The following is a 27674-nucleotide window of genomic DNA, read 5'->3' as shown; positions in this document are numbered from 1 at the left end:
GGTCTATCCCTCATGACTGAAACAGTGCCCTATTTGCTCCTGTCCTGCCTTGCGTAGCAGGCTTTGGTAGCTTCACATCCAATTGTCCTTGTTACCTTTGGTATTTGGGCAGTGGACTGCAGGGCTTGCATCTATATAGCAGGGTCTCTGATTTTGTGCAGTGCTGGAAATTTTCCTTAGGCAGTTCCAGTGGTTTTCCCATCATATGCCTTGTATGCTGTTCTGGCAATGGTTGTCATTCCCAGGTTGTTCAAACCACTGCTGCAGTCTGCAGTTGAGCTTTTTTGAGGCTCTTTGTAACTTTTGGCTTGCAAATTTTGGTTTCCAGGAATCTGCTTTGCCATGCTCTTGTTTGGTACCTTATTCTCTTTTCACCTCAAAAATAATGGTTTTGAGAGTTTTGCTGACAGCAGGTGTGTGTGTGTGTATGCGGTGTGGTCAATGGCTCTGGTTCCAGCTTTGGGCCTTTCTGTGACCTGCACTTCTTGAAAGCTTTGTTAATGTAGAAGTTTTGGGGTATTGAGTGCACAGATGTGTGTGGATCTGTCTGTTCCTTACAGTGTCACTGTAGCCATTTTCAGTGTATGACCTAATCTGAGGATCAGTGTGGTTCACCTCACTAGTCTTGCGGTACACCTCGGTGCCAGTGTGATGGGGGCATCATCTGAGTACCATAGTGTCCAAGGTTTACTATTTTAATTAATTAATTCATTGTCGGGGGTCAGGAAGCCAGAGTGCGTTTATATACATTAGGCCTGTATCAAGGTAACCCCCCCCCCTGCCCTATCCTAGGTCAAATTACTGACCCCACCCAGGATGCAACCCCACAACAAGCTGACAACTCCTGAGTACAGTACCTACTTACTGCTAGGTGAACAGATGCATTAGGTGAAAGGAAATTTGCATACCCATTTCTGTCCCGCCAGGGATTCAAATTCTGAATTTTCCATTGTGCATCGAGAACGAACCCAACTGTACTACCGGGACCCTTTCGTTGTTTTAAGTATGTCTGTCTTCACAGCAATGTGTGGGGGGTTGGTGGGCCTTCCAACTATTTCTCACTCGGCATTTTTTGCTCTCTCACTGCCCGGGGTCCATTCTGTGTGTCATACGATGTTCATAGTGTGGCATCTACATGCACTATTGGGGTTGGCACATTACTGCTGCAGTTACTCACATACCTTGTTCCTAAGGCCTACCTTTTCCAGGTCCACATTGTTGCTTGGTCTAGCCAGCCTGCTGTTTACCTGACTTAGGAATGAGCAGATATTTGCTCCTTTGACAGCTTTCTTTTCTGTTTTGTTCATGGCTGATACTTAGGCATAGGGTCTCTCACAGACTTTCTGATGATAGCCTTTCATTACTTGTTGGATGTACTTCATTACTGTGAGGTTATTAGGCTTTGAACGAATGTCTGCAGAGTTAGGGGACATGCTGACTGAGACCTTAGATAACTTGGACTACCACCTGGTGGTGGTGGTCAGGCACATTGCAGTATGGATATTTAATCTGCAGCAATGATTGTTGGCTTTGTTAACATAGGGTGCCTAATTTTCTTCATGCAGTCATTTGTTTTCCCTATGCTCTCCGGGGGGTTTTCTCCAGTTTTGTGGTTGGACTGTATCCTGCTCCTCTTGCTCCATAGAGCATGGCAGATTCTGGTTCTTGATGCAGATGGGTGAGGATGGGTCTTAAAGGCCTGGTGAATTTGGCTAAATCTTGGGTGCTACCAGAGATAAATTCAGAGAGCTACTGTGGCTCATCAGAAAAGGGCATTTCATTATATTCAAAGCTTTATTTTTCAGGTAACTGTAATTAAGTTGGTCAATTATTTATTAAATTGTCAGATTCCAAAGCATGTATGAATCAGAATATTTTATACAAACATTAAGCAAAGCCTTATATAATACACATTTTGTAACAAACATTGTACTTTAATAATACCCAAGACCAGTTATTTCATAATGCAACCACAGTAGTCATTGCTGACTAGACACGCAAACCTGCTTCCCTCTCACCTGTTTGTGTTCAGTAACACTGTTTTACCCATAATCCCCCATATTCTTGTCTTTAGGTCTCTTATACTCTTCTCTTTCTATCTATCCCTTCCTGTCTATCCTCTTCTTCCTCTCCCAGTTTTCTTGTCATTTCTCCATCTCCCTCTTTTCTTTTACCCTTTGCTTTCTTCTTGCCTTTCTCCCCCTTTGTCTGTGCCAATAATACCTTCCTATTCTTCACAATACATAATCATTCTTTCCTCTCTCCCATCTTCCTTTCCACCTACATCTAGCTTTCCCATCTTCCTTTTCTGCGAATCTTGGTAAACATTTGTAATATGAAATGTTTGTCAAGAAAAAAATATAACCTCAATATATTTTGCAAGGTCTTTATAGCCCCCCTCTCCCCCCAATCTCTTTCCCCCCCCCCCCTCTCATTCTCCCCCCCCCCCACTCTCCCCCTTGTTGGCACTCCCCCTCCCCCTTGTTGGCACTCCCCCCTCCCCCTTGTTGGCACTCCCCCTCCCCCTTGTTGGCACTCCCCCCTCCCCCTTGTTGGCACTCCCCCCTCCCCCTTGTTGGCACTCCCCCCTCCCCCTTGTTGGCACTCCCCCCTCCCCCTTGTTGGCACTCCCCCCTCCCCCTTGTTGGCACTCCCCCCTCCCCCTTGTTGGCACTCCCCCCTCCCCCTTGTTGGCACTCCCCCCTCCCCTTGTTGGCACTCCCCCTCCCCCTTGTTGGCACTCCCCCTCCCCCTTGTTGGCACTCCCCCTCCCCCTTGTTGGCACTCCCCCTCCCCCTTGTTGGCACTCCCCCCTCCCCCTTGTTGGCACTCCTCCCTCCCCCTTGTTGGCACTCCCCCCTCCCCCTTGTTGGCACTTCCCCCTCCCCCTTGTTGGCACTTCCCCCTCCCCCTTGTTGGCACTCCCCCCTCCCCCTTGTTGGCACTCCCCCCTCCCCCTTGTTGGCACTCCCCCCTCCCCCCTTGTTGGCACTCCCCCCTCCCCCCTTGTTGGCACTCCCCCCTCCCCCCTTGTTGGCACTCCCCCCTCCCCCCTTGTTGGCACTCCCCCTCCCCCTTTGTTGGCACTCCCCCCTCCCCCTTGTTGGCACTCTCCCCTCCCCCTTGTTGGCACTCTCCCCTCCCCCTTGTTGGCACTCTCCCCTCCCCCTTGTTGGCACTCCCCCCTCCCCCTTGTTGGCACTCCTCCTCCCCCTTGTTGGCACTCCTCCTCCCCCTTGTTGGCACTCCCCCTCCCCCTTGTTAGCACTCCCCCTCCCCCTTGTTGGCACTCCTCCTCCCCCTTGTTGGCACTCCTCCTCCCCCTTGTTGGCACTCTTCCTCCCCCCTTGTTGGCACTCTTCCTCCCCCCTTGTTGGCACTCCCCCCTTCCCCTTGTTGGCACTCCCCCCTTCCCCTTGTTGGCACTCCCCCCTTCCCCTTGTTGGCACTCCCCCCTTCCCCTTGTTGGCACTCCCCCCTTCCCCTTGCTGGCACTCCCCCCTCCCCCTTGATGGCACTCCCTCTCCCCCCTTGTTGGCCCTCCCCCTCCCCCTTGTTGGCACTCCCCCTCCCCCTTGTTGGCACTCCCCCTCCCCCTTGTTGGCACTCCCCCTCCCCCTTGATGGAACTCCCTCTCCCCCTTGATGGCACTCCCTCCTGCTTGTTGGCACTCCCCCTCTCCCCCCCTTGTTGGCACCTCGCCTTCCCTCTTGTTGGCACTCCCTCTCCCCCCTTGTTGGCCCTCCCCTCCCCCCTCTTGTTGCTATTCCCCCCTGATGACACTCTGCCTCTCCCTTGATGACTCGCCCTCTGTTGCCTTCCCAAACCTTCTTCAATCTGACCCATTATATCTTTCTCCCCTCTCTATCCTCCTCCCTTTTTACAATCTCCCTCTCACTTCCTCCCTTTTTACAATCTCCCTCTCACTTCCTCCTCCTCACTTCCTCCTCCTCCATTCAACATTTCCTGTATTCTTCACTTTCTGCCTTCATTGAATTTCATCCCTTCTTTCCTTCTACCTTAAACTTGTTCTCTCCCTCCTCATTCACTTCTGTCTTTCCCCCCTCTCCTCTTTCCTTCCTTTCTCCTTCCCTCTCCCCCGTCTCTTCTTATTGCTCCATCTCTTCTCGCTCTTTGTTCTTATTTCTTCTTCTTCCTCTCCTCTAACTCCCTTGACTCATTTACATTATTTTAATAAAGAATAGTGTGTGTAATTACCTAAGTGTAATTACAGGATAAGAGCTATGCTTGTGGTGTCCTGTCTTTGCAGTACTCTTTGTCATATAACACTTTGAAACTACTGACGGTTTTGGCCTCCAAAATTTTTTTTACTTGTTCTGACCGTCTACCACTCTTTTTGCTAAAGAAACCTTTTTAATGTTTGTTTAGCACCATTGTTTCCTTATCTTGAATCTGTGTTCACTTTTTGTTAAAATTGCTGGTTTCAGGAATTCCTCTTTGCCAGTTCGGTCGATTCCTATTGTTATTTTGTAAGTGGTGGTCATATAACCTCTTTTATTTCATCTTCTAGCTTTGGCATATTTAATGCCTCTAGCCTCTCTTCGCAATTCTTGTTTTTTTCGTTTCAAAAACCATTTTGCAGAATGCCTTTGCACCTTTTCCAGTTTTTTATGTGCTTCTTGAGATTTGGGCACCATATAACTGCTGCATATTCCAATTTTGATCTCGCACAAGTCATGAACAGTTTCTTTAGTATTTCACCATCCATATAATTAAAAGGGATTCAGAAATTGAAAAGTGATGCATGTGCACCTTTCACAATGTTTTTTGCGTGTTCTTTTCGTGACAGTCTACTATCCAAAACCACCCCTTGATCTCGTTCTTTGTTAGTTTAATACCTTTCCACATAATTTGCAAGTTGTGTGTGGTCTATTTTCTATGATTCCACTTTCCATAACATGGCATTTATTCACATTGAATTCCGTCTGCCACAGGGTGCTCCAAGCACTTATTTTATCTAGATCAGTTTTAAGGGAATGATAATCATCAATGTCTGCTTCTTCCCCAATATCTTAGCATCATCTGAAAACATGTTCTTATAATTTTGTATTCCTTCTGGTAGATTGTTTATGTACAAGATGAACATTACTGGTGCAAGAACTGAACCCTATGGAACTCTGCTATTAAGACTCCTCCAGTCAGATACATTCTCTCTGATTACTGTCCTCATCTTTGCCAGAAAATTTTTCATCCTGGGGAATTTGTTTCATCCACGAAACATCGACCAGGGAAGGACTCGGAAAGATAGGTGAATCAAAACAGACCACTGTCTGGTTAATCTGTGCAATCTACATTCAAAAAGATCAAAATAACTTCCTTAGAAAGAAACCCAACAAGCAACACTTCATGCGACTAGCACTCCCATTTGTTAGTGCTCCTTCTCTCTCACCTTCATAGAGAGAGAGTGAGTGGGGGGGGGGGGGGGGGGGGGGGGGGGGGGGGGGGGAGGGGTTTGTGAATGCTAACAAGTGGGAGTGCTAGTCGCATGAAGTGTTGCTTGTTGGATTTCTTTCAAGGGAAGTTATTTTGATCTTTTCGAATGTAGATTGCACATGTTAACAAGACAGTAGTCTGTTTTGATTCGCCGACCTTTCTGGGTCCTTCCCCGGTTGATGGCAATTATGACATATTTTAAATGTAAAGTGCTCTTAGGCCATTGCTCCCTGCACCACACTGAGGAGGCCAGGTTCTGGCTTGTGGTGCCTAGTAGGCATAAGGACTCCTGTGACTGATGACCCCAAACTAATATAGTGCATATCAGTTAAGGTAGTTTCAGGGAGCCTCCGGGGCTCGCCCAGAAAATGCAAAACAGTCAACCCAATCATTTCTTTACTGTAGGATCTCGATGGCTCTATCATAAAAACGAAGTAGATTTGTAACACGTGATGTTCCTGTTCAAAAATATATTGTCTGTCTTTTCTCTGTACGTGTTCTACCCATTTGGTTTTAAAAAAATTTTTTAAGTGTTTTTGACTACCATGACTACCATGCTTGTTAATGATATGGATCTATAATTTGGTGCATGTGCACATAAACATGCACACTTAGGTAATTACACTTAGTTGATTATATCCCGTTAAATATACTTTATTCTTAACTTGCCTTTCTCATACCTGCTTCTCACCTCTCTTCCCACTCTCTTACCTTATATATTTGTCTGTATCTTCCTCTCTTGTTACATGACTTGATAATGGTCCAGGATGGACCGAAACATTGTCATTTTCTCACTTTCTGATGTGTGGTTTGGTCATCATATCATCAGCCACATTATTGTGACTCGTCTGCACAGGAAAGGAGATATTTTATATTTAGTACAGTACTTTTCTGCTTTGGGCAAGAGCAACTGTATCCTAATGGAAATCAAATATCCTATGTACTATTATCCAGAAGAAAATGGAGAAAGGGAAATGCTGGAAAACCTTTATTTCAATATAGCACACTATGGAGAACTTAGTATGGCCTTTGATGAATTTGATTGCAAAGATTTATTAGGCAAGGTAGTAAATGAGATGTATGGCAAATTTATATATATATATATATATATATATATATATATATATATATATATATATATATATATATATGTCGTACCTAGTAGCCAGAACGCACTTCTCAGCTTACTATGCAAGGCCCGATTTGCCTAATAAGCCAAGTTTTCATGAATTAATGTTTTTTCGACTACCTAACCTACCTAACCTAACCTAACATTTTAGGCTACCTAACCTAAACTATAAAGATAGGTTAGGTAGGGTTGGTTAGGTTCGGTCATATATCTATGTTAATTTTAACTCCAATAACAAAAAATTGACCTCATTTATAATGAAATGGGCAGCTTTATCATTTCATAAGAAAAAAATAGAGAAAATATAATAATTCATGAAAACTTGGCTTATTAGGCAAATCGGGCCATGCATAGTAGGCTGAGAAGTGCGTTCTGGCTACTAGGTACGACATATATATATATATATATATAATATACACACATACTGTACATACATACAGTGGCACCTCGATTAACGAGCAGTTCTATCTATGAGCATTTTGAGTAACGAGCGAGCCACTCGCAGCAAATTTGTCTCTATTGATGAGCTTCACCGCTATTAACGAGCAAAACCACATGGTGCTTCCTAGCGTCTCGCGGGTTCTCCCAAATTCTCGGACGCCACCGACGCCAGTGTTGTTGTTGTATCGTGCACGACAAGCATCCCTCTGCATTTATCTGTGCTTTTCTTTGTTTTTTTGTTTTTTGTGGTTTTGTGACTACAATTTGCAATGCACGATGTTGCCAAAGAAGCTGCTTGCTAAAGATAGTGTTGTCAAGATGAAGAAAGACACAATTACTGTGGATTTGAAGAAGGAAATTATAGCAAAGCATGAGCGTAGTGTCTGTGTGACTGATCTCACAAGGGAGTATGGCAGGGCCTCATCAACAATTTGCACCATTTGTAAGGGGATGAGGAAGTAAGGGAGGATGCTGCCTCTTCCAGTGAGATCAGGGAATGTTTGAAAAGGTGACCGCATTCTCGGAAAAGCTGCCCTGATAAAGCAGTAACAACCCGGTGTGTGAACATATTTAATGACAATTTGCTGTCTTGTTTTAGGAACATCCTAAAACAAAGACTAGACAATTGTCAATAAATACGTTCTTTGCAAAAGTAGAGAAAAGAAGAGCCAGTGATAGTGAACCACAACCCGGTCCCAGTGGGGTGAAATTCCCTAGAAGAGAGAGCCCGCCTGATTCCGAGGTGGATTCTCCTTCCACACCATAACCTCCTTCCAACCTCCCCATCATCTCCCTCAAGCCAGCAACGACTCTTCATAAGGTAAAGTAAACATGAAAACAGTACAACAAAACATTTATAGTTACATGTGCAGTATTATATTTACATTATAAAATGTCATACAAGTATGGATGTTTTGGGAGTGGAACAGATTAAATTTATTTCCTTTATTTTTAATGGGGAAATTTGTTTCTTAAGACGAGTTTTCCACATAACGAGCTCGGTGCCAGAATAGATTAAACTTGTTAATCGAGGTGCCACTGTGTGTGTGTGTGTGTATACAGTATATATATATATATATAAAATATGGTGAAGGCACAACAAAAATTGTACTAAAACAGGTGCGAAATTAGAAAAAGGTCAGGTTCATCGGAAATTACAAGAGGCCCAGAGAATAAGACAAACAATAGAATCAGTATAAGATGATGTCTAACCCTTGTACATACCAGCAATACAAACAACCAAGAAACAAGTACACAGCAGTGAGGAGAGGGGCAGAAAGAAACTTTGAGAAAGGTATACCAGACAAATGTAAAATAGAACCAGGCTCTTCTATAAATGTTGAAAGTGCATGTAAAGCATAAAATTGAGAGGTTTAAAATGGGGAACTGATTCAAAGAGAATGAAAAAGAACTATGTGAAACACTAAACAGTTCCAAAAGTGTGTTTGTGTAAAATAAGGTCCCCAGAGAACCAGACACAATGTGGATTTCAGAGCACATCATTGAAGTATATAAAAAGTGTCTAGAGATGAAATAGAAAAAATGATCAAGCAGGTAGGTAGAGGGGGTTTCATCTTGTACAAAGAGTGTACACCTGAGCCGAGCATTCCACTTGATTTTTTTCATTTATCTTTATATACAGAAATCTTAGCAGATGCACAGTAACAAAGGCACACACAATTCTCATATACAAAAATGGTAACAAAGAAGATCCACTAATTATTAATCTGTATCACTGACAAGGGTGGTAGTCAAAGCACTAGAAAAAAATAAAAAAAAAGCATGTGGGTAGAACACCTGGAGAGTAATGACATCATAACAGACTACGTCCCCCCCCCCCCTCCACCATTTACTTCCTACCTCTCCATACGCTCCATTCTACCCCATTTTTTCTTCAAACATCCCTCTCAACCCTTCTTCTCTCGGTCACCCATCCCCTGTGTATCTTTTGTATATGGCTTTCAAAGAGGAAGATCCTTGTAATAAATGTACTTGGTTTCATTGATAGAGATTTTCTAGGAAAGAGATGGTTGGGTTGACTGCAATCTAAGGAAACAAAGGTCCCCCCCCCCCAAAAAAAAAAAAAAAAAAAATCTTTTTTGCAAGCAGTGTGGTAAATGGTGGACAAGTTAAAAGAAGGCAGTGAATGTGAAAACCATCATTAGTTTAAAAGTGTTATATGATAGAATACTGGGAAGATAGTACAACAAGAGTGTAGCTCTCATCCTATAACTACACTTAGGTAATTACACACCACACACACCATTTCTCAATGACTGTGAAAAACTCTTTAGATCATGTTATTGGTTGTTTGTGTCTTACTAATTGTCCATGTTACTAACACTTATCTGGCATGATGGTGGTGCCCCTTTTGTTTGTAGCCGCCGTTGATAGCCTCCCTCCCTCCTTCACCTTTAGCCGGCCGGGAGGCGGCGGTGGAGCCTCCAATGCCCCTCTTGCCCAGCGTGTGCAACAAGCGGCCACGAATGCTGCTGCAGGCGCTGCAGTCAACGCAGCCACCAACGAACTCTTCTCTGCTTTTGGTTTCAAGAAGTAGATTTTATATTAAATCATACACTACTTGTGGTAATTGGTTTTTATTGAAGTATTTAGAGAAAGAAATGTTATTATATTGAAGAAATGTGTGTGTGTGATATATGTATTATATAATATATATATAAAACAAATCTGTATTATTTAAATATATATATTTTATAATTACATATACAGTACAGTGTGTATGTGTGTAATGTGTCATATTTTGTATGATAAAAAATTGGTGTAGTGCTGTAGATGATATCACATTATTTGGTCTGTCAGGTTGAGCATCACTACATCAAACCAGTAACTGAGTGAGATTACATGAGCTCAGTCTTGACATTAGCAAGACAGAACTTTAGTGATGATGCCGTCTTCATAGCAAGCACACATATTAGTAGTCTGCCAGCAGTAGATTCATATGGCCTGAAAATGACTAAATGCAGGTGTCAGTTATGACATTTTGGATTTGATTCTAATAATTTATAAAAACACTGTAATGATTATTAATTTCTTCTTGAAGTTCTGTTGTTTGGGAGAACCTAATTTGATGTCTACAATCCTTTAACTTAGCAAAATAGTTTAATCTTGTATCAGTTATTTTATTCATAAAATACTTAAGATTATTAAGCTACTGTATTATATTTTTGAGATTCATTATTTTGATTTAATAATTCATAGATATTTAAACAAATACTGTATAAGGAAAAGGAAAAGACAGGTATTTGGGTAAATAATTATGATAATTCTGCAAATCGGGCATATATAAGATACAGTACTGGTACTTCAAAGTTTTTTATTAACCTCTGGGCGGCGCCGCCCAGAGGTTAATAATAGGTTATTAATAGCCAACAATACCGCTGTGCACATAAAAAAAAGTAACCATTTGTTTTCCTTTAAAAAGTGTTAAACTGATCGCATGTTCCCTGATCATGGGGGAAAAAAATAATTAACAATGACATGAATGAGCTGAGAAATCTCCCCATGAAGTCATCAAACCTGCTCGCTCATGTAGTGTGCGTTCCCGTGGCGTTGTGTGCAGCATTCAAGCAGCCGGAGTTGCCACAAATTGATTTTCACAGCATTATTTACAGTGTTCATGATGTATTTTACGACAATTTTTTTCACTGATATTGTTCAATATATTGTCACTTGATGTTCTATTATAATAAAACTTGCATAAAGTCAACACACACTCACATATTCATGTCACAATTATGCACACAAATATTTTCTTTTACAGCAAGTATAATATGTATTCTGATTTTTCATCAATATATACATGCACTCACTCAATATGTACAGAGTTTTGCACCATTATTGGACTTTAGAAGTTCTGGAGAGAGTGATACTCCTTGAAACATTTCACATAACAAAGGGGACACGCCACACGCTTCGCACCATGTTAGCACCCATTTACGTTTCTGTGGCCTCCTTTGTGTGGTCTTACAAACAATGCACTCATGCTGGAATTTTTTAGTAATTGTGTCAGAACAGAAAAACTAAATGCATGAAAACTTTGTTTACGACCTGTTTTCACCAAGTACATATTGTAACTGTTCAGCATGGTTTTGTCGACAAGGTGAAGAAACGTCATCTTGGTCCACTTCACTGTTTTACATACACTTGACAGCGCCCACCATCATGTCACATTTATTAACCAAATGCATGTTTGTTATAGTCCATAACACAATCTGGTTTATATATTTGTTATTTTGTTGCGCCCTCTGATTATTTTGCGTATTTGATGGTGCTACATAGCCTTCCCGGTTTGGTGCCTTCTTTTGATAATTACTTACTTACTTACTTGTTATTTTGTTACTTTGTTCTTCTTGCCACTGTTGACCACTGTACCAGTGTGAATGGTTGTTAACATGTTCACTTCTTGCCTGTCTTTCCACCACACAGAAAGTATTTAATCACTTTTTTTTATGTGGCTTTCACCTACTTCAATATTATTGTCAAACACTGGCATTTCCCTTCTATTTGCCTTTACTGTGCCACACACTCCAGTTCTATTTTAAATCAAGAAGCTAGTTAGCAAGGGACTTGTATAATAATTGTTTGTGTATAAAATGTGGCCTTCAGCCATGGTGACATCATTGTCTTCACTACTTTACCTGAGAAACCATGTTGATCATTACTGGGAATGTCTACATTGGTTCCAGAATATAGTGTCATGTGTAAGACCATTCCTGTTTCACAGTCAGAGTACAAAGAATTTCAATCCAAATCTCTGGCATTTGGAGGGAATATACTGTTTAAAGGCAACATGTCCTTTGGAAAGCACAAACAATTCATCAATCGCCAGCTTCTGAGCTGGTACATAAAAATCTCTGAACTTTCCAGAATATGCTTCACCTTCCAAAGTCTATCATCTTCAGTCTGGTCTTCATTATTTGCAAAATGAACACACCTGAGGAGTAATACAAACAAATCACAAGACACATATTTCCCCAAAACAGGTGTTGGAACACAAGTGTCTTTGCTCTAATAATCTGCGATGACATGTTTTACACAATGTTTGATCATTATACATAGTGCAAGAAACACACATTTCATCTACAGTAGTATCTTTCCAACGCTGTAATAATGAAAATTGTAACATTTCCTCACCTTCAACGAGTTCGGTCACGTGTTTGTTCATTTCCTGAACAATATGTTCCATGCGCGCCTCAAATAAATATGTAGTAAAATAGTTCATTTCGCTCATGTCCTCACTAGTACGTATATGGAAAAAGGTCTGTAATACCAACATCTGTACTTCAGTATTGTCAAATGCAGGGATTTGTGGAACAAAATTCTTAACAATCACCCATCACAAGAACACCACCTGGTGATTTGGGTTGTTACACCAACACCATGGCAAAGAATCCTTATACAGGTACTCCATTGACTATGAGTTGAAGCCCGTCTACACCCACTACAGGCACAAACTGAAGATGAGGGTATTTGTGCCTCAGTCTCCATGTGGTGCCATGCGGCAGCGTTTGGCTGGGCGAGAAGCTGATGCTGCAAAGCTCTGCCTGGTAACACCACGTACACCACTACACTAGCCACATGAGTAGTGAAACTGTTTTCAGATTCCACATCATTAAAGGCTGAAAGAGTCATCTTACATATATTAGTGGCCCAAAGCAACATCATGCTGCTCATGCAACCACATGAACTATCTGGTGGTTGTGGTAGTGGTGTGGAGTGAGGTCGAGGAGGTAGTGGTGGTGATGTAGGCCTCACCCTTGAGACAAACACAATGTCACTACCCCTGTCTGTATCTTGCTCATCTGTACCCTGTGTATAGTCAATGTCAGTTATCACTATCACTGTCTTCGGCTTCTGGAAATAATTCATTGTAATTTCCTCATCAGTCAATGAATGGGTGGAGCGGTTTGCCGAGTGTGGTCATGAGCCAGGTGGTGATGTGCTTCCCATGGTGTCCTGATTGTAACCGAGGCCTTTTCGCCATGGCATTGTACGCTGGATTTTTTTTCCAAGATGGCGGCTGTTTACTATTGCCCCTGGCTATCATATGGGTGCCCCCTTTAACAAACGGGACTTTTAAATCTTATGCGGTATTTTAAATAGCGTATATATGATGTGCGACGTTCAGCTAGTTATACCAAAATTGTATATGTATATGCAATTTGTGCTGTTAATGGGTTAAAGCACAATACATTATAGGATTGGTTAGTCATCTATGAATTGATAGATATGTAGTGTATTAAATGGTTGTGGAGGGATTAGGCTCTGGTGATTGTCCTGCTTAGGAGACTTAAATGTACAGTATATCCTTTAGCTGTTTTCCTGCTCGTTCCTAAAGTTAAGGAGCCTGAATCATGTTATGGGTAACGTTCAAAAACGTTTAATTCTAATGAAACTATATTTACAAAATTTAACCTATAAGAGGAATCTCCAGCCTGTGTTTCATTACTGTAACCCAGAAGGAAACTGTAGGGAAAAAATATAAATCCAAAAATAATGGCAACATCTAAAAATTTAGAAAATTATTGAATGTAACAGATTTTTTAAATATTGAATTTAACCAGTAGAACAGTCTAAAGTAAACTGTCTGACAGAGGATATTATGTAAAAAGTTTCGGTGCTGAAAAATTGAGACCCAACATTTCGCTTGAAAACTGGACTTTTGAAAATCTAAGTCGAAATATAATTTGAAAATTAAAATTGTTTCCAAATTGCAGAGCAATATTTTGAAGTACATACGTAAAATTTATGAAAATTGGTTCATAAATAACAAAACAAAATTTTAGAGAGATTTACAGTGGTACTTTTGAATAAAATAACAAAAATGTGTCAACAGTAGCTGGGGTTGTCTTGAGGTTAAGCTTGATGATTTCGGGGCTTTGCGTTCCAGTGACCCGGTCCTCGACCTGGCCTTCTTTTTGTTACACATTCCCAGGAAGTTGCCCGTAGCAGCTGTCTAACTCCCAGGTAGCTATTTACTGCTTGGTGAACAGGAGCATCAAGGTGAAAGAAACTGCCTATTTGTTTCCGCCTTCGTCGGGATCGAACCCGGAACCTCAGGACTACGAATCCCGAGCACTGCCCACTCAGCTGTCAGGCTCCCTTTTCCTCATATATAGATGGGGTATATATATTGCTTGATTTTCTTCCAATTTCTCATGATTATTGGTGGGACCCAATTCTCAAATCTAGAAATGTTTCAGGGAAATCACATGTCAAACAATAGAGCAAAAATTAGCTGATAAACCAGGCAGTGACTATCATAATGTGCGATGTTAGGCTGCAAGCAGCCACATTGAACAGCTTGGTTGATAAGACAAGCAACCTGGAGGCCTGGTCAGAGACCAAGCTGCAGGGACATTGATCCTCAGAATCAACAGGTTTACAACAGGATGACAGGTATACCCCACAAAAAAATTTAAAATTGAAAACATTGTTATGGGCACATTGCTATTTGTATACAGTATTCTGTAATTAAATATGAACTCATTATTATCTCTTGTTAATAAGTTCAATTGATATATAATGATAACTACAGCAATAAAAACACTCATACTGTATGGAGAGGATGTCTGTTATGATGCACTGATAGTGCATCATAACTGATGTCATGTGGTGTTCATGCAAGTGCATCGTCACCGATGTCACATGTTATTCCTGCTCCCCTCTGGTTGAATGTCGAGTCAGAATCACCACCAGTTTCACTCTGGAGGCGGTGTCATGCACTGGTACTTGGTGTGCATGTATACACCTTGCATTTATTACTTTGAAATGATCTAAACATCAAATGAAAGAGAGAGGCAGTTTGAAAGTAGGTGGTGTTATATGGACAGTTTACACAGTATATTGCTACTAAAAGATGAAGCAAGAACCCTTTCGTGCAGAACCACACTGTTTGATGACCAGAATCATTGATTTCTCCTTCCATTTTAGAGCCTTTGATATTTTGACAGTTATCAGCTAGCATAAAACATACATATATTCACACATAAAATTCTGTTTTATATAAACATGATGTTTTAGAGTATGTGGACCACATGGTGGGGCGACCAGCTCAAACAGCTGCCCCCGTAGAGGTTATAGAAAAAAGGCCATAATGTACCATGTATACAGTGGAACCTCGGTGTTCAATTGCACCTGAATACAAATTTTCCAGTCTATGACAAAAATTGTCAGAAAATATGCCCCGGTGTACGATGTTCGTTCATACTTGTATGAGTCGGTAAGCTGAGTTTATGCTTGTATCCTGACTAGTGATAACTGCACTTGAATTCTCTGTGAGCAATTTCATTAGATAGATACCTTGAGGTTACCTTGAGGTGCTTCTGGGGCTTAGCGTCCCCGCGGCGCGGTCGTCGACCAGGCCTCCTGGTAGATAGATGTAGATAAATTATATATATATATATAAAATTCCTCTTCTTAACATGAAAGTTATTACCATATATCACACCATGGGTCCCAAGAAAGTCAGTGGTAAAGTTCAACGTAGTTCTAAGAAAATAGTTATGAGGATGACATTAGAAGAAAAAGCAGATTATTCATAAACATGATGGTATGTGCATGGTTGATCTGGCTAGAAAAATGTGTGCAGTATGGAAAGAACTGCAAATTTTGCTGAAAAGACATTCCCATATAAAGTTGTAGCAAGTCGTTATGTTAACCTTTTTAATGACAATGTGAAGTCTCACTACAGGCAAGTGTTAAAACGTAGGCAAAAACAAGTGTCTTTAGAAAGATTCCTAGCGAGACAAACTAGCAGTGAGCCACAACCGGGTCCTAGTGGTATTCCTACAAAATGTAGGAAAGAGAGCGCTCCAAAAATGCCTTCACTGCCTGATGCTATAATGGAAGAGAACCCCCATTCCAAACACTAATACCTCCTCTACCCCTCCCCCTCCTGACGGTCTTCCATATGCCAACAAGTCCTCAGTAAAGGTAAGGTACAGTTAAATGTTCATATATATTATTTACAGTTTGCATTCATGTATTCCTTACTATTTTGTGTATGGAAAATTTAGTAGTATTCTGGATAAAATATGATTTTAAGTTAATATTTTTGGGTGTGTGGAACAGAACAATTCAATTTACATTATTTCTTATGGGAAAATTTATTACGGTTTACAAATATTTAGGTTATGTTGCATTCGGATTAAATTCGTACAGAGGTTCTACTGTACATCATAACATTATACTTTTTGTGCCAAAGTGTTGCACATACTGTATAGGTTATTTATGTATGTTTTACTGTATTATATATGTGGGTGTGTGTATATATATATATTTTTTTTTTTGCCTTGTTGATATTAATGATTCGAGTCTCTTAATGCGATATAATAGTTTGGATGGGAAGCCAAGCAAAATATCACCATTTGTAACCTTTTGATGCTGAAACTATTGGTGAAAATATTTAGGTCCTCTTAACAACAAGGGGCTTCCCCCAATCATCTTTTTTTTTTCTATATTTTTGTTGAGTCAAGCAGTGCAGCCCAGCACTAGTAAGAGCTTGCTGTTATTATTTGATTTTTTATATCCAAAGGTTTTGATCCCAAGTTATTTTTAATTTTCTCTGCTGCTACACATATTTAGTGTGAAATGCTGCAAACAAATTGTACCCAAGTTTGTTAAACTGTTCTCTGCCTTAGTGATCTAACCTCAGTCCCTTAAATGTACCTATACGTTAAACCCATCCTCCAAAAATTATAGTTAATACAGTATGTATATCCATAGTGACGGCTTGTATACAAATTCGACATTTGCAACCAAAATGTCCAATTTATTTATATTAATATTTGAATACTAGAGAGCATTAAAGAACTGCAACAGACTTAACAACAATCTCTCCTAAGCCTAATGTAAGCCATATTTGGCCTATTATTTGCAATCTTCGGCCTATTGTACTGTACTTACATTTAGTATTCTAGGCCAATTAGAATCAAGTTTTGCCGTCTTTCATAGGCCCTCTAAGAAATCAGTATAGTACTCTAGTATGAAATGTGGACACACACTTGTGAAACAGCTCACCATTTGTATGTAAACTCCACAGTTTCTGTTCATACTAAAGTTTTTGGAAGATACATTGTATGTATTGTGCAGTAATTACTATCATCATCATCTCTCTAATATTAATATGGTTATAATAGTCATTATTTAAAAGTAGTAATGCAAAAAGAACGATAAATCAAGCATAATGTTGCATATTGAATACACTGTCACTGCTAACAGGAGTAATAACACAATAGTATCAAATATAAAGATTTTAGTGGCAATAATAGTAATACAGTATTAACATTTGTAATTGTAGGGAAATATAATAGTGGTAATGGCAATATTAATTCAGACTACCGTGTGCTAATATGGATTTTTGTCATCGGGAAACCATTTTGCATATCAATGGTAGAGATAAAGATGTGGGCTTTGATTGACCTGTCTTGCATGTAGAGTTAAAGTAGCACAAGTGAATATGATGAGGATTATTGAACCTAACTTATACTTCGTCATATCCTGTACAGTATTGAAAATTTTCTTGGATTTTAAATTAATGTCTGAATATGAAGGAAGGTGGATGGGCTTATGCATGCACTGCATGTATTAGTGTATTACACACACACAAATGTGTGTGTACTTTTGTTGTTATTTGTGTAAATACATATGCATAGTGCAGCATATGTGCATTGTATGTTGTATAATTATGTACATGCATGCAGACATGCATACAAACATGTACGTGTGCACACAACATTCTTGGTTTGGTTTTATGACCCTCTTCATATTTTTGTTTGTCAGCATTCCTTTAATAACCTATGAAGTATTCTATACTTAAAAGTTTAAGTCCAGCAAGAATTTCATTTATTACTAATAGTGCTTTCTGCAGATGTTTTATGCAAGTTGTAATTTAAAGGATTAAATTAATTCATATGAATGTGGGTGTATTACATCATATTAATTTTGACAATTATTTCTTTTATTATTTTTATTTTTATACTAATTTCATAATTAATAAACTGCAAATGACTTTGAATAATAAAGTTTGGTGTGGAGGAATATTGGCAATTTCATCAAATTATTACCTGCTTATTTTATGCCATCTAAATACTGCTGATGTACATTCTCCTATTGTGTCATCAGCATGAAGTTTTAAGGCATTTTTGTTTTTATATTTTATTAATAGCATGACTGAAGTTGGTAGAAAGTAAAATATATACAAAATTCCACCACATTAGTTTAAAAATCATGCAAATATTACCATGAGCATTTGTATTATTTTTAAATAAAGATATACAAGCATAGATGTATTGGTTTCCTACTGTTAAGTAGCAAGTGGTACCTGCATAGAAAAAGATATTTGTACACCACTACAGTGTACAGTTAAGCTGTCATGAGTTATATACACTTGTGTAGTCCACTTAACAGTTAATATTTAGGGGCTTGTTTAAATGGCCTGTTGCCATGCAAGTTCCATTTTGTAGTAATTACGTGTCAGTATTGCACACTCGTCATTGAAATTTAAAAAATGTTTGTCGTCGACACAGCAAGTACATTATAAAATAGCTACTTTGATTTTGTACATATATTTTGGAAAAGGAGTATGTTTGTATGTATTATGTTAATGCATTTGTAAATTAATAAACCATTCCATGTGTATGTTAGTGCTAAAAAATCACTGACTATGTATCAGGGCTCTTGATAATATTTTAGTGCTTTAATGCTTACTAAAATTAGCTTTTGCCACTTTGTTACCAAAGACAATATGTATCTGTGTTAAAGAGCTTCTGTGTTTGTTACTAACTGTCACTGGATGTTAAAGTTTCAGAGTTTATATAAAAAGCTTAATCACTAGTGCTAGACTGTGAGGCACTTCGTGTTGTGTGGAATGGTTACCTGATAGTATCATGATAAATTGTATATTTAGCAAGCACCATGATTAAATTCTTGGCTGAATGAAGAATATTGTATAAAGCAACAATTATTTGCTTGATATTATGGCAAGAGGATAAAGTGAACGTGTAAATTATGTAAGAATATGTGGTTTTCTTGTATAAAATGCCTCGATTCTATTGACTTAAAATTAAGCTTGACAAGTATATGTATAAAGGTGTTAATTACATTACTGTTACACTGCTGTTTACTCTGCTGTCGTGTCCCGTTCCATCTTGTATGTGCAGAAAGACTTTGAAGCAGGAAAGAACAACATTCATTATTTCTCATATCTATAGTATGTACATATAGTGTAGGCATGTGAAAAAAAAAAAGGAATTTGATTAGATTTTGACCCGAGGGCAGACAAATAAAACTGGTGTAGTAGCACTCCTAGATATGGTGTCTTCATTTGTTTGTCACTGGGATCTCTTCTTCGTGATGTTAGATTTTAAAGACTGGCATTAATATTTCCTGGAAGTGACCAGGGGATGCAATAATATAAGTGTTAGAGCCTGTAGTAACTGGTCACTGTCTAGTGTGTGTGTGTGTAGCTCTTGATCCTTGTTGTATCTTGTTCTTCTTGTTAATTATGGTATACAGTTGTTGAGAACAGAAAGAAAGAAACTCTGGCAAGGCTGTATAACAAGTGAAGTAGCAAATAAAAAGTACATATTTACTGGTCATTCTGTTGAATATCCTAGTACCATACAGTGCTTAAAATACCTATTGATATAATCCTATAAATACGTTCATTAAAATGTAATCATATATGTATATTTTCTTTTCTTTTTCTTTAGGGGGGGTGGAGTTGAATATGATGCTTGTTGATTACTTAAGGGAAACTATTGTGGAAGGGCAAAAAGTGTGCTAAACTACTCATATCTAATGCCTTGTCATATCTTAAGTGTTAACTTTCAATGTGCTCACTTTGACTTCAATATCTAAAGAATTTTTCTTTATAATAATAATATACAAGCATGTGTGACTGTTAGTGTGTGTGTGCAAGCATGCATATATGTGTATGTGTATGCATATATGCATACATCAGCATATACATGCATCCTTATGCTGTGTATATGATTACAATGGCTGTATTGGCTGAAGATATTTGCGAACTATTTTGTATGGGCAGCTGATACTGTTGTGATTATCTTTGTTACTGTCTGCTTTCTTCCTGTTAATATCCAAGCAGTGTACAATAAATGATGTAAACTGAGTGCTTTTCTTATTTATACTCCATAACAAGTCACAATACCAGGCTGATTAATAAGACTTCTGGCTCTAGACTACACCTGTAACATAAGTTTGTTTTTGCTTCGATCTTATTTTTAACTTTAGCTTTGCACAAGGCCCAACAAAGATAAGTAAAAAGCATGTTTATTTTGGATATACTCTATTTGCATTTTACTTTCTCATGCATCATATTTGCAATATAATAATGTAATTTTAAAATAACACATTTCTTTATACTGTACTTGAACTTTTAAAAATAAAGTATTCCTTTCATTTGCTTAATGTATATTAAGAATCCTATTATTTTTATAGCTATCATTAAATGTACTGTACAGTAACTAAAAAGTCTGTCTTGGTAAAATATGACAAAATAGATATTTCTATTACAGGCGTCCAGTTCCGACTGTACCTCCAAGATTACCTGACCGACCCCATGTTCCACAGCGACCCTACTGAAGGACAGTTCATATTGATATTAGCTCATCAGCCTGCAAATAGGTGCAGAATTGGTTAAAAACTATTGGGGATGAATTCAGTTTAATAAAATATTTTGTAGGACTTATATGTTGGACTATGCTCACTTTGTGTCCCAGGAACTAAATTTATAATGAGTGAAACATGGGTAATGTAGGCTAATATAACTGTGCTGGTAAGTTATGGTCAATTATGGTCCAGCATTGCGATAAGAAATGTTACTGTGTTAGCCCACTTTTTTTTTATATAGCTAATGTGATTGAGGCAAGATGTTCATTGACAGATTTGTAAAAAGTCTTTGAATTCCATATGTATAGTTGAGTATGTCTGAAAAAGCCTCACATGACTTCCACCAGCTAATGTGTAATATCAAGTATTGAAATTTGGTTTTATGTTTTAACATTTGGTGACTGATAATTTATTTCTTAAGGTTAACACTGGGAATTGTGTGTTGCCATTGTTACTGCCAATAATGGAGTAAAAAGGCTGTGATTCTTTCCCTCTGTGCTAATTGCTAAACAGTCACAGAAAACTGAATAAATAATTGAAAAATGTAAAATAGCTGTACATAATAAGTATATAATAAGGTAAATGGAATCCAGTTACTTTAAAGGAACAATAATATATCTTGCCAGTTGTATCATACTTGTTACATTTTCTTAGAGTACAGTTTATATTTAATTTGCGCCACCTACCCTGAGTGTCTCGTATCAGTATCCTGAAAGTTATCAAGGACTTTTTAATATTGTTATAGATGGTGCTATATAATCTTTCAGGCTTGGCACCTTTTGATAATTTATTTTCCCCAGAGAAATGGTGTACAAGTTGAGGTGTTAGAGGCTTATGTTGGCGAGTGGGTATCAAGAGAGTAAGCTGTGTATTTAATGTGACAAATTGCTCCTCCTAGCTTGTCAAACAGGATGGAACCTGGTTTCTTGCGTTGTGACATAAGAAATAAGAAAATTTGATAGGCAAAGGATGGTTAACGTCATTATGGTAACTAGGGTACTTGAGCATATTAACCTTTAATAGAACATTTTAGTCAGTACACCTCCAAGATGTTGGTTGGCAGTGTTATTTTGCACTTGCTTGATGTAAATATCTTTTTCATGATTTGTAAATTGATACCTCTTTAAAATTCTTTAAATGAATATAATACAGATACCTGTGTATATGTTAAACAAATATTTTAATGATTGTAAATATGTACAATAAGAAGTTACCAAGTGTTTAAAATAGTTTTAAGTATTTTTATAAAGGTTCTGTAGGCTGAAGCTAGTCAAGCTTTCTTGTGGAATGTAGTTTCAGTCTTTGTTGAGGAAATTTCTTTCCTGCTTTAACTGAAGTCATGAATTTATATCCCAGAATTTTTATTTCACGTTTGATGTCTGTAGAGCAAGCCTGGTTCACAGGCTCATTGTCATCATTTAACTTGAAGTTCATGAAACTATTTCACTTTTGCATTAGTGTTTGTTTTACCACCTTCTCCCTCTTATTATTATTATTATTATTATTATTATTATTATTATTATTATTATTATTATTATTATTATTATTATTAGTGAGCATTTATATTAGTTATTGTGAGATGTCTCAATTTTTTTTTTTTTTTTTTATGGGAGGAGAAACTTCGTAAGTTATATTGCCTGTAAATTTATAGTTCTTTCTTGGTGCTTATATTTAGGAGTGGAGTGAGGAAAGTTTTATTATTTAACATTGAGGATTTTTAAAAAACAAGTTTCAGTACTTCAGTTTGAAATATTGGTTTATTGGATTTTGTATCTGAATTTCTCCAATAAAGTGAAATCAACATTAGTGAAATTTATCAGAATTTTTGTAGCCACATTTTGTAAACCTTGGTTGCTAGTGCAAAATGTTAACAAAATTCTTTTCAATATGAATTTTTGGCTACTTTTTGACTAATCATGGGTGTCCAACAGTCAATAATAATTTACTAAATTATATTTTTGTTTGCTCACTAAACATTGTCTGGAAAATGGAAACAAATATGTGGCAAGTTGCTTCAACTACATTGTGTAGCTGATATACTGAAATTAAGTGTTTGGAATTTGAAACAAAATTTCAATAATTTAAGTGGATATAGAACATTTAGTTTGTAGCACAAGCAAAGGAGTTCCACAAACTTGTACTGTAGAAGAGAACGATCAGATCTCAACAGCTTTATGTTGGGAAAGAATGATTTACACAAAATTAATAATTGGAAACTGGAAATAATGCAAAAATAATTTTATTGTGCATTTTTACTAAAATGATTGTGAAAGATGAAGAAAAGTATAACATGTACGTATATAGTATATATATCAAGACAGTTATTGCACCGCCTTGCTATTTCAAATGATGAAACAAGGAATCGTGCTACCAATATAACTCGCAAGGAAAGAACTTAGTACAGTTAGTGTTGAAATAGAAAGAGAGAAGTGGAAACAAGAAATCCTTGAAATTGTTGAATTTGTTGGTTTTCAGTTTGGAAAATGTAAAGCGAAAGGGTCAAATGTGAAGTGATTGTGTAAAATGGCATTTTTAAGTGAATTTGCTCATACAGTAATTGTACCTCATTATAAAAATGGCAAGAACTTTTTAATAAAGTAATTTACTATTGATGAATATACGGTGTATTTTGAATGATGTAGTTGCAGTTCACTACTGTTTTGTCTTGGTTAAAAGTTTTATTAAGTTGCAAGGAAGTATGAAAAGATTGATAACATGATAATTTTGTGTATTGTTTATGTGCAGTAGACGATAAAAAAATTAAAACCCAACTTCAAAGGAGTGTGTTGATACATATGTATAATTAATTTGGTGAACATTATTAAAGTTCCAGTATTTCAGCATTGTGTGAATGGGGTAGGGAAGAACAATACTATATGTAAAAAGGTGATAATGATGTAACAAAGTTGTATCTTTGTTACATCTGAACTCTTCTTCTTGGCTATCAAACACTCTTCTTGCTAATACCTGACCTTGATTCACAAAATAGTTATTTTATTTGTATATTTCTGGAGATTAACAGGTTGAAGTGGTGCCATATATAACCAAAGTGTATAAATTGAATTATTAAAATGAGTAGTTCTAGGGTTCAAGACAACTAAACATCAAGTGGTAGGAATAAAGCTCATAAGTGGCAAATATACATCTGGATAATAAATATAGGATGAAGTAGATGTATTGCAAGAACTTCAAATGGGAAAAAGTGCATAAAATCTGGAAACCTGGAAGTACAAGTACAGAATTAAACTGCTGAAAAACCTTAAAAGTTTCAGTACCTGGCATTGGGTATTATTCCTATGAAAAAAAGTATCTTTGCAGTAAAACATTCATCAGTTTTTTTTTGCGGTACGGAGGATATATGCAGCCTGTCGTGTCATTTCTTTTTTTGTCCTCTGCAGTCAAAATTCCATGTTTTTGACTGACCCTCACTGTCTGATGCATAGGCTCTAGTGCTACAGATGTATCCACAAAACTATCAAATCTCTAGATGCCTGCCCAGCATCGGGACCAGAATCGTGTTAAAATGCCAAGATGGGAGTATTGGAATCGGAGATCAATCTCAAAATAGAGTAAAGCTACCTGTACAATACAGTTGAAACAAAACAAAATTTATCTTGATGAAAGAGAGAATATGAAAATAAAGGAAGCATTAGTTTAACCAATGTCAACAAAGCATGCACAAGTACCCAAGCGTACCACCAGGTGCGCTTGGATCATCCAAAGGTTTAGTTTGCCTGCTTGCTGAGCACTGGGTGTCCGGCTTGCGGACTCCTCTGGTCGACCCTCTGTCTTGCTTGGTAACGTATTAATCCGATTCTTTTAGCTCAAAGACAGTTTTCTTAGCATTATTATAAATTATACACTTGGGAACTACTGAGGCAGCCCTTCCTCGCATACAAAGATCCAAGCTCGTTAATCAAGCTACCAAACCCCGTTTATGAATGAACACCAGTTTACACACGACTCACAACTGATGATGTCCGAACACATCCCGAACAAGTGCTTCGCTCACGTCCTCTGTTCGAACCACAATAATATAAATGCTTCACCCATGTACTTCAAATACAAATAATTGCCAACAGAACTTAAATACCTAACCTACACCTAACAATACATAAAATTTTTATGTGAAATATTTATTTATATATGAGAACAAACCAATTTTTAATACACAATACAGTATGTTAAAATGAATGAATGCATCTGGGGAGGACGGCCACTGCTTTAAACAGCTTAGTGTGAGGACGGGTTGACTGAGGGCCAGCCTAGAAATCAAGAGCTAAATATGATGAAACATCCTTTTCTGGGGAGCCTCGGTAGCTCTCTGTATCCACCCTTCTTTTCCCCGTGGGGATTGTGAATGTTTTGGGGGTGGGTAACAGTCAGGTCAAACCCTTAGGTGACCTTAGCTGCCATCTAAGAGTTTGTTTGGATACTAGCACATGGCTTATTGACATTGGGCAAACTACTGTATCTTTTATTTCCATCTTTTCTCTATATCAAGATGTAGTTTGTTTTGCTTTAACTGTACTTTCTGGGCAGTCTTACTCATTTTTTATATTGATCTTGTATCCACATGCCCTCCTTAGTGCACACCAGATTCTAGTCCTCATGTTTGGCAAGCATATACATGTCCAGAGGCATGTTTTGTGAATGTGTCTGGTAACAGAGTCAGTGCACTGGAGAACTACCGAGGTTGGCCAGAAAAGGGGGTTCCATTATATTGTATGCTTAATTTTAAAATTTTGTAAAATATTAATCCAGAATGTAAAACTACAGCTGTTGTATGCAGAAATGATTCCCTTTAGTTAGCTGTTAAAATATTTCACCATATGCATAGTGAATTTTCTCCCAGGATAACTGGGGGGTGCAATTTCTTGGATTTTCCCATTTTGCTGTATCTACGTGACAATTCATTCCATTGTTCAATAAACGTGTTTGTCTTCCTGCATTTCCGTGTATGATTTAGTCTTGATAAATTAAGAATGTTAGCTTTTACCAACAAACATGGTCAAAGTTTTGTGACTATTTAATTATACTGTACTTGTTTTCTGTGTGCAGCTTTAATTCTGGCTGGAACAGTCAACGAATGTCAATGAATTCATAAAAATTACTTCACTGTTTTGACGCATTGGGTTGTATCCCTGAGAGCCGTATCTTGTGATGACCAAACTACGCATCAGAAGATGGAGAAACGACAATGTTTCAGTCCGTCTTGGATTGTTATCAAGTCGGTTGTGATAATGGTCCAGGATGGACCGAAATGTTGTCATTTCTCCATCTTCTGGCGTGTAGTTTGGTCATCATATCTTCAGCCACATTATTGTAATACAGTCTGCAACTGTATCTTGTGTCTTCAGCAGAAATGAGCCTGGTTGTGAATTGAAATTTGAAATAATTAGTGATTCATTAAATAAGTGTTTAAATATTAGTTGCTGATAAGCAGGATTTGTCAGTGGGTCTGTATGCAATTTGTCTTCAAAACAAAAATCCCAAATCAATTATATGCAGCAGTCCTTTTTCTCAGTAAGTGAAATGAACTGAACATGACTCCCAGCTAATGACATTTAAGTTTTTTATTAAATTATCTTTCCTCATTTTAAATGTTCAAAGTGTTTCTTTTGTAAATCATTCCCATTGCAGACATCTAACAACACAAAGGGTTAAATAGCAAGTCTGCTTGCCATTCTTATTAATGGATTAAAAGATATATTCAGTAATTTAAATTATTGCAAATACTGCTATTAGTGTATTTGGTTAGCCTTCTTGATAACTAACTGGCCTATTTACATTTACCTGGATAGAATTTTAGTAGTAAAGTATAATTTTAATCAGTTTTCTTCACACATTAAAGCTTATGTAACCAAGTACATTTGTCTGTATAGGATAATCTTCGGTTTGCAGGTTAGGCGAGGTTAGGTTAGAATGGGTTAGGTTTCTTTTCAGACCAATCACCATCCCTCTGAGGATGTTCTTAGGTGAACAGGAAAATGTACCATTATCAGCATGTCTTGTAGTTAAAAATCCCTCTTCTAAGCAATTAGGGGCAGATGATCTTTTAATTGAAGTGGCACCATGCTGTATGGTCTTTGAAGGTGTTCGCCAACTTTTACTACCTGAGGAATAAATACTAAGGTATAAGGCTGAGACTTCCAGGGAAAACAAGTAGGCATCCTCCTGTAATAGCTGGTTGCATTCTACAGTCCTCTGGATGAAATCTGTTGCATTTTGGAGCCTCTCGGGCAAAAGCTTCAGTAGTGGGGAGAGGAGTGCTGTGAACAACATATTCACAGGCTTTGTTGGTGCTCTATATCTACTTAGTATTGGCTGTGCCTGCCATGAATCTGTAGAAGGGTGAAAATCTTTGAACTTTTGCAAGAAAATATAGTTGGGGGGGGGGGTTAGGTCTCATAGTTAAAGTTGCTCATTATTTGGGCTTGGGTTTTGGCACTCTGCTGTATTGATAGCATTAATTTCCTCTGCTAATGCTCTCTGCTCTGTAGCATACTTGTGCTGTCAGTGTGCTACCATTTCATCTAGTATGTTACACATTGAAAGTTTTCTTTTGCAAACAGAATGGTGGACAGTTGGAATAAGTGAGGTGGTGGAGGCCAAAACCGTCAGCAGTTTCAAAGCGTTACACGACAGAATAATGGGAAGACGGGAGATATCAAGCGTAGCTCTCGTACTGTAATTACACTTAGAGAATTACCATACAGATTCAAAGAAGCCATTAGTGCTTAATTCCTCATTGCTGGTTGTATTCAAGTCCACTTTTACATGTAGCATTATACCATCTGTTCTTCTGTCCTTTCTGAAAGTTGCATGGTGCCCTGGAAGATGGAATTCCATTTCCGTTATGTCATCTCATCCCTGTTTTTTGATGTCAGGATTCAGGCTGAGAGATTGTTACTGCATTCTGCTCGCTATTATTCCATACATCACTTAGTGTTGGGCCCGTTTGTTGAGAGATACACACAAGGTTACTTCTGCCCGG

At 38.1% G+C, this 27674-nt stretch overlaps 1 protein-coding gene across 7 annotated transcripts in view; it reads left to right on the top strand.

Annotated features, from left to right (window-relative positions):
• The window catches only part of shi (dynamin-1 shibire), a 157729-nt gene extending 132101 nt beyond the window's left edge, over window positions 1-25628 (top strand). For 3 of the 7 annotated variants that reach the window (XM_045739707.2, XM_069331311.1, XM_045739709.2), the window contains one exon: window positions 9443-20177. In XM_045739707.2, the coding sequence (XP_045595663.1) occupies window positions 9443-9581 (139 nt within the window). In that variant the 3' untranslated portion in view covers window positions 9582-20177. Of the gene's footprint in view, window positions 1-9405; window positions 20178-20583 lie in introns of those variants that run through there. The other 4 variants (XM_069331312.1, XM_069331314.1, XM_069331313.1 and 1 more) reach the window with 3 other exon arrangements.
• Window positions 25629-27674: the final 2046 nt, after the last annotated feature.

The sequence above is a fragment of the Procambarus clarkii genome, chromosome 25 (genome assembly GCF_040958095.1).
Source record: "Procambarus clarkii isolate CNS0578487 chromosome 25, FALCON_Pclarkii_2.0, whole genome shotgun sequence".
NCBI lineage: Eukaryota > Metazoa > Arthropoda > Malacostraca > Decapoda > Cambaridae > Procambarus > Procambarus clarkii.
Note: the sequence above shows the minus strand (reverse complement) of the source record. Positions and strands in the feature narration are given on the sequence as shown.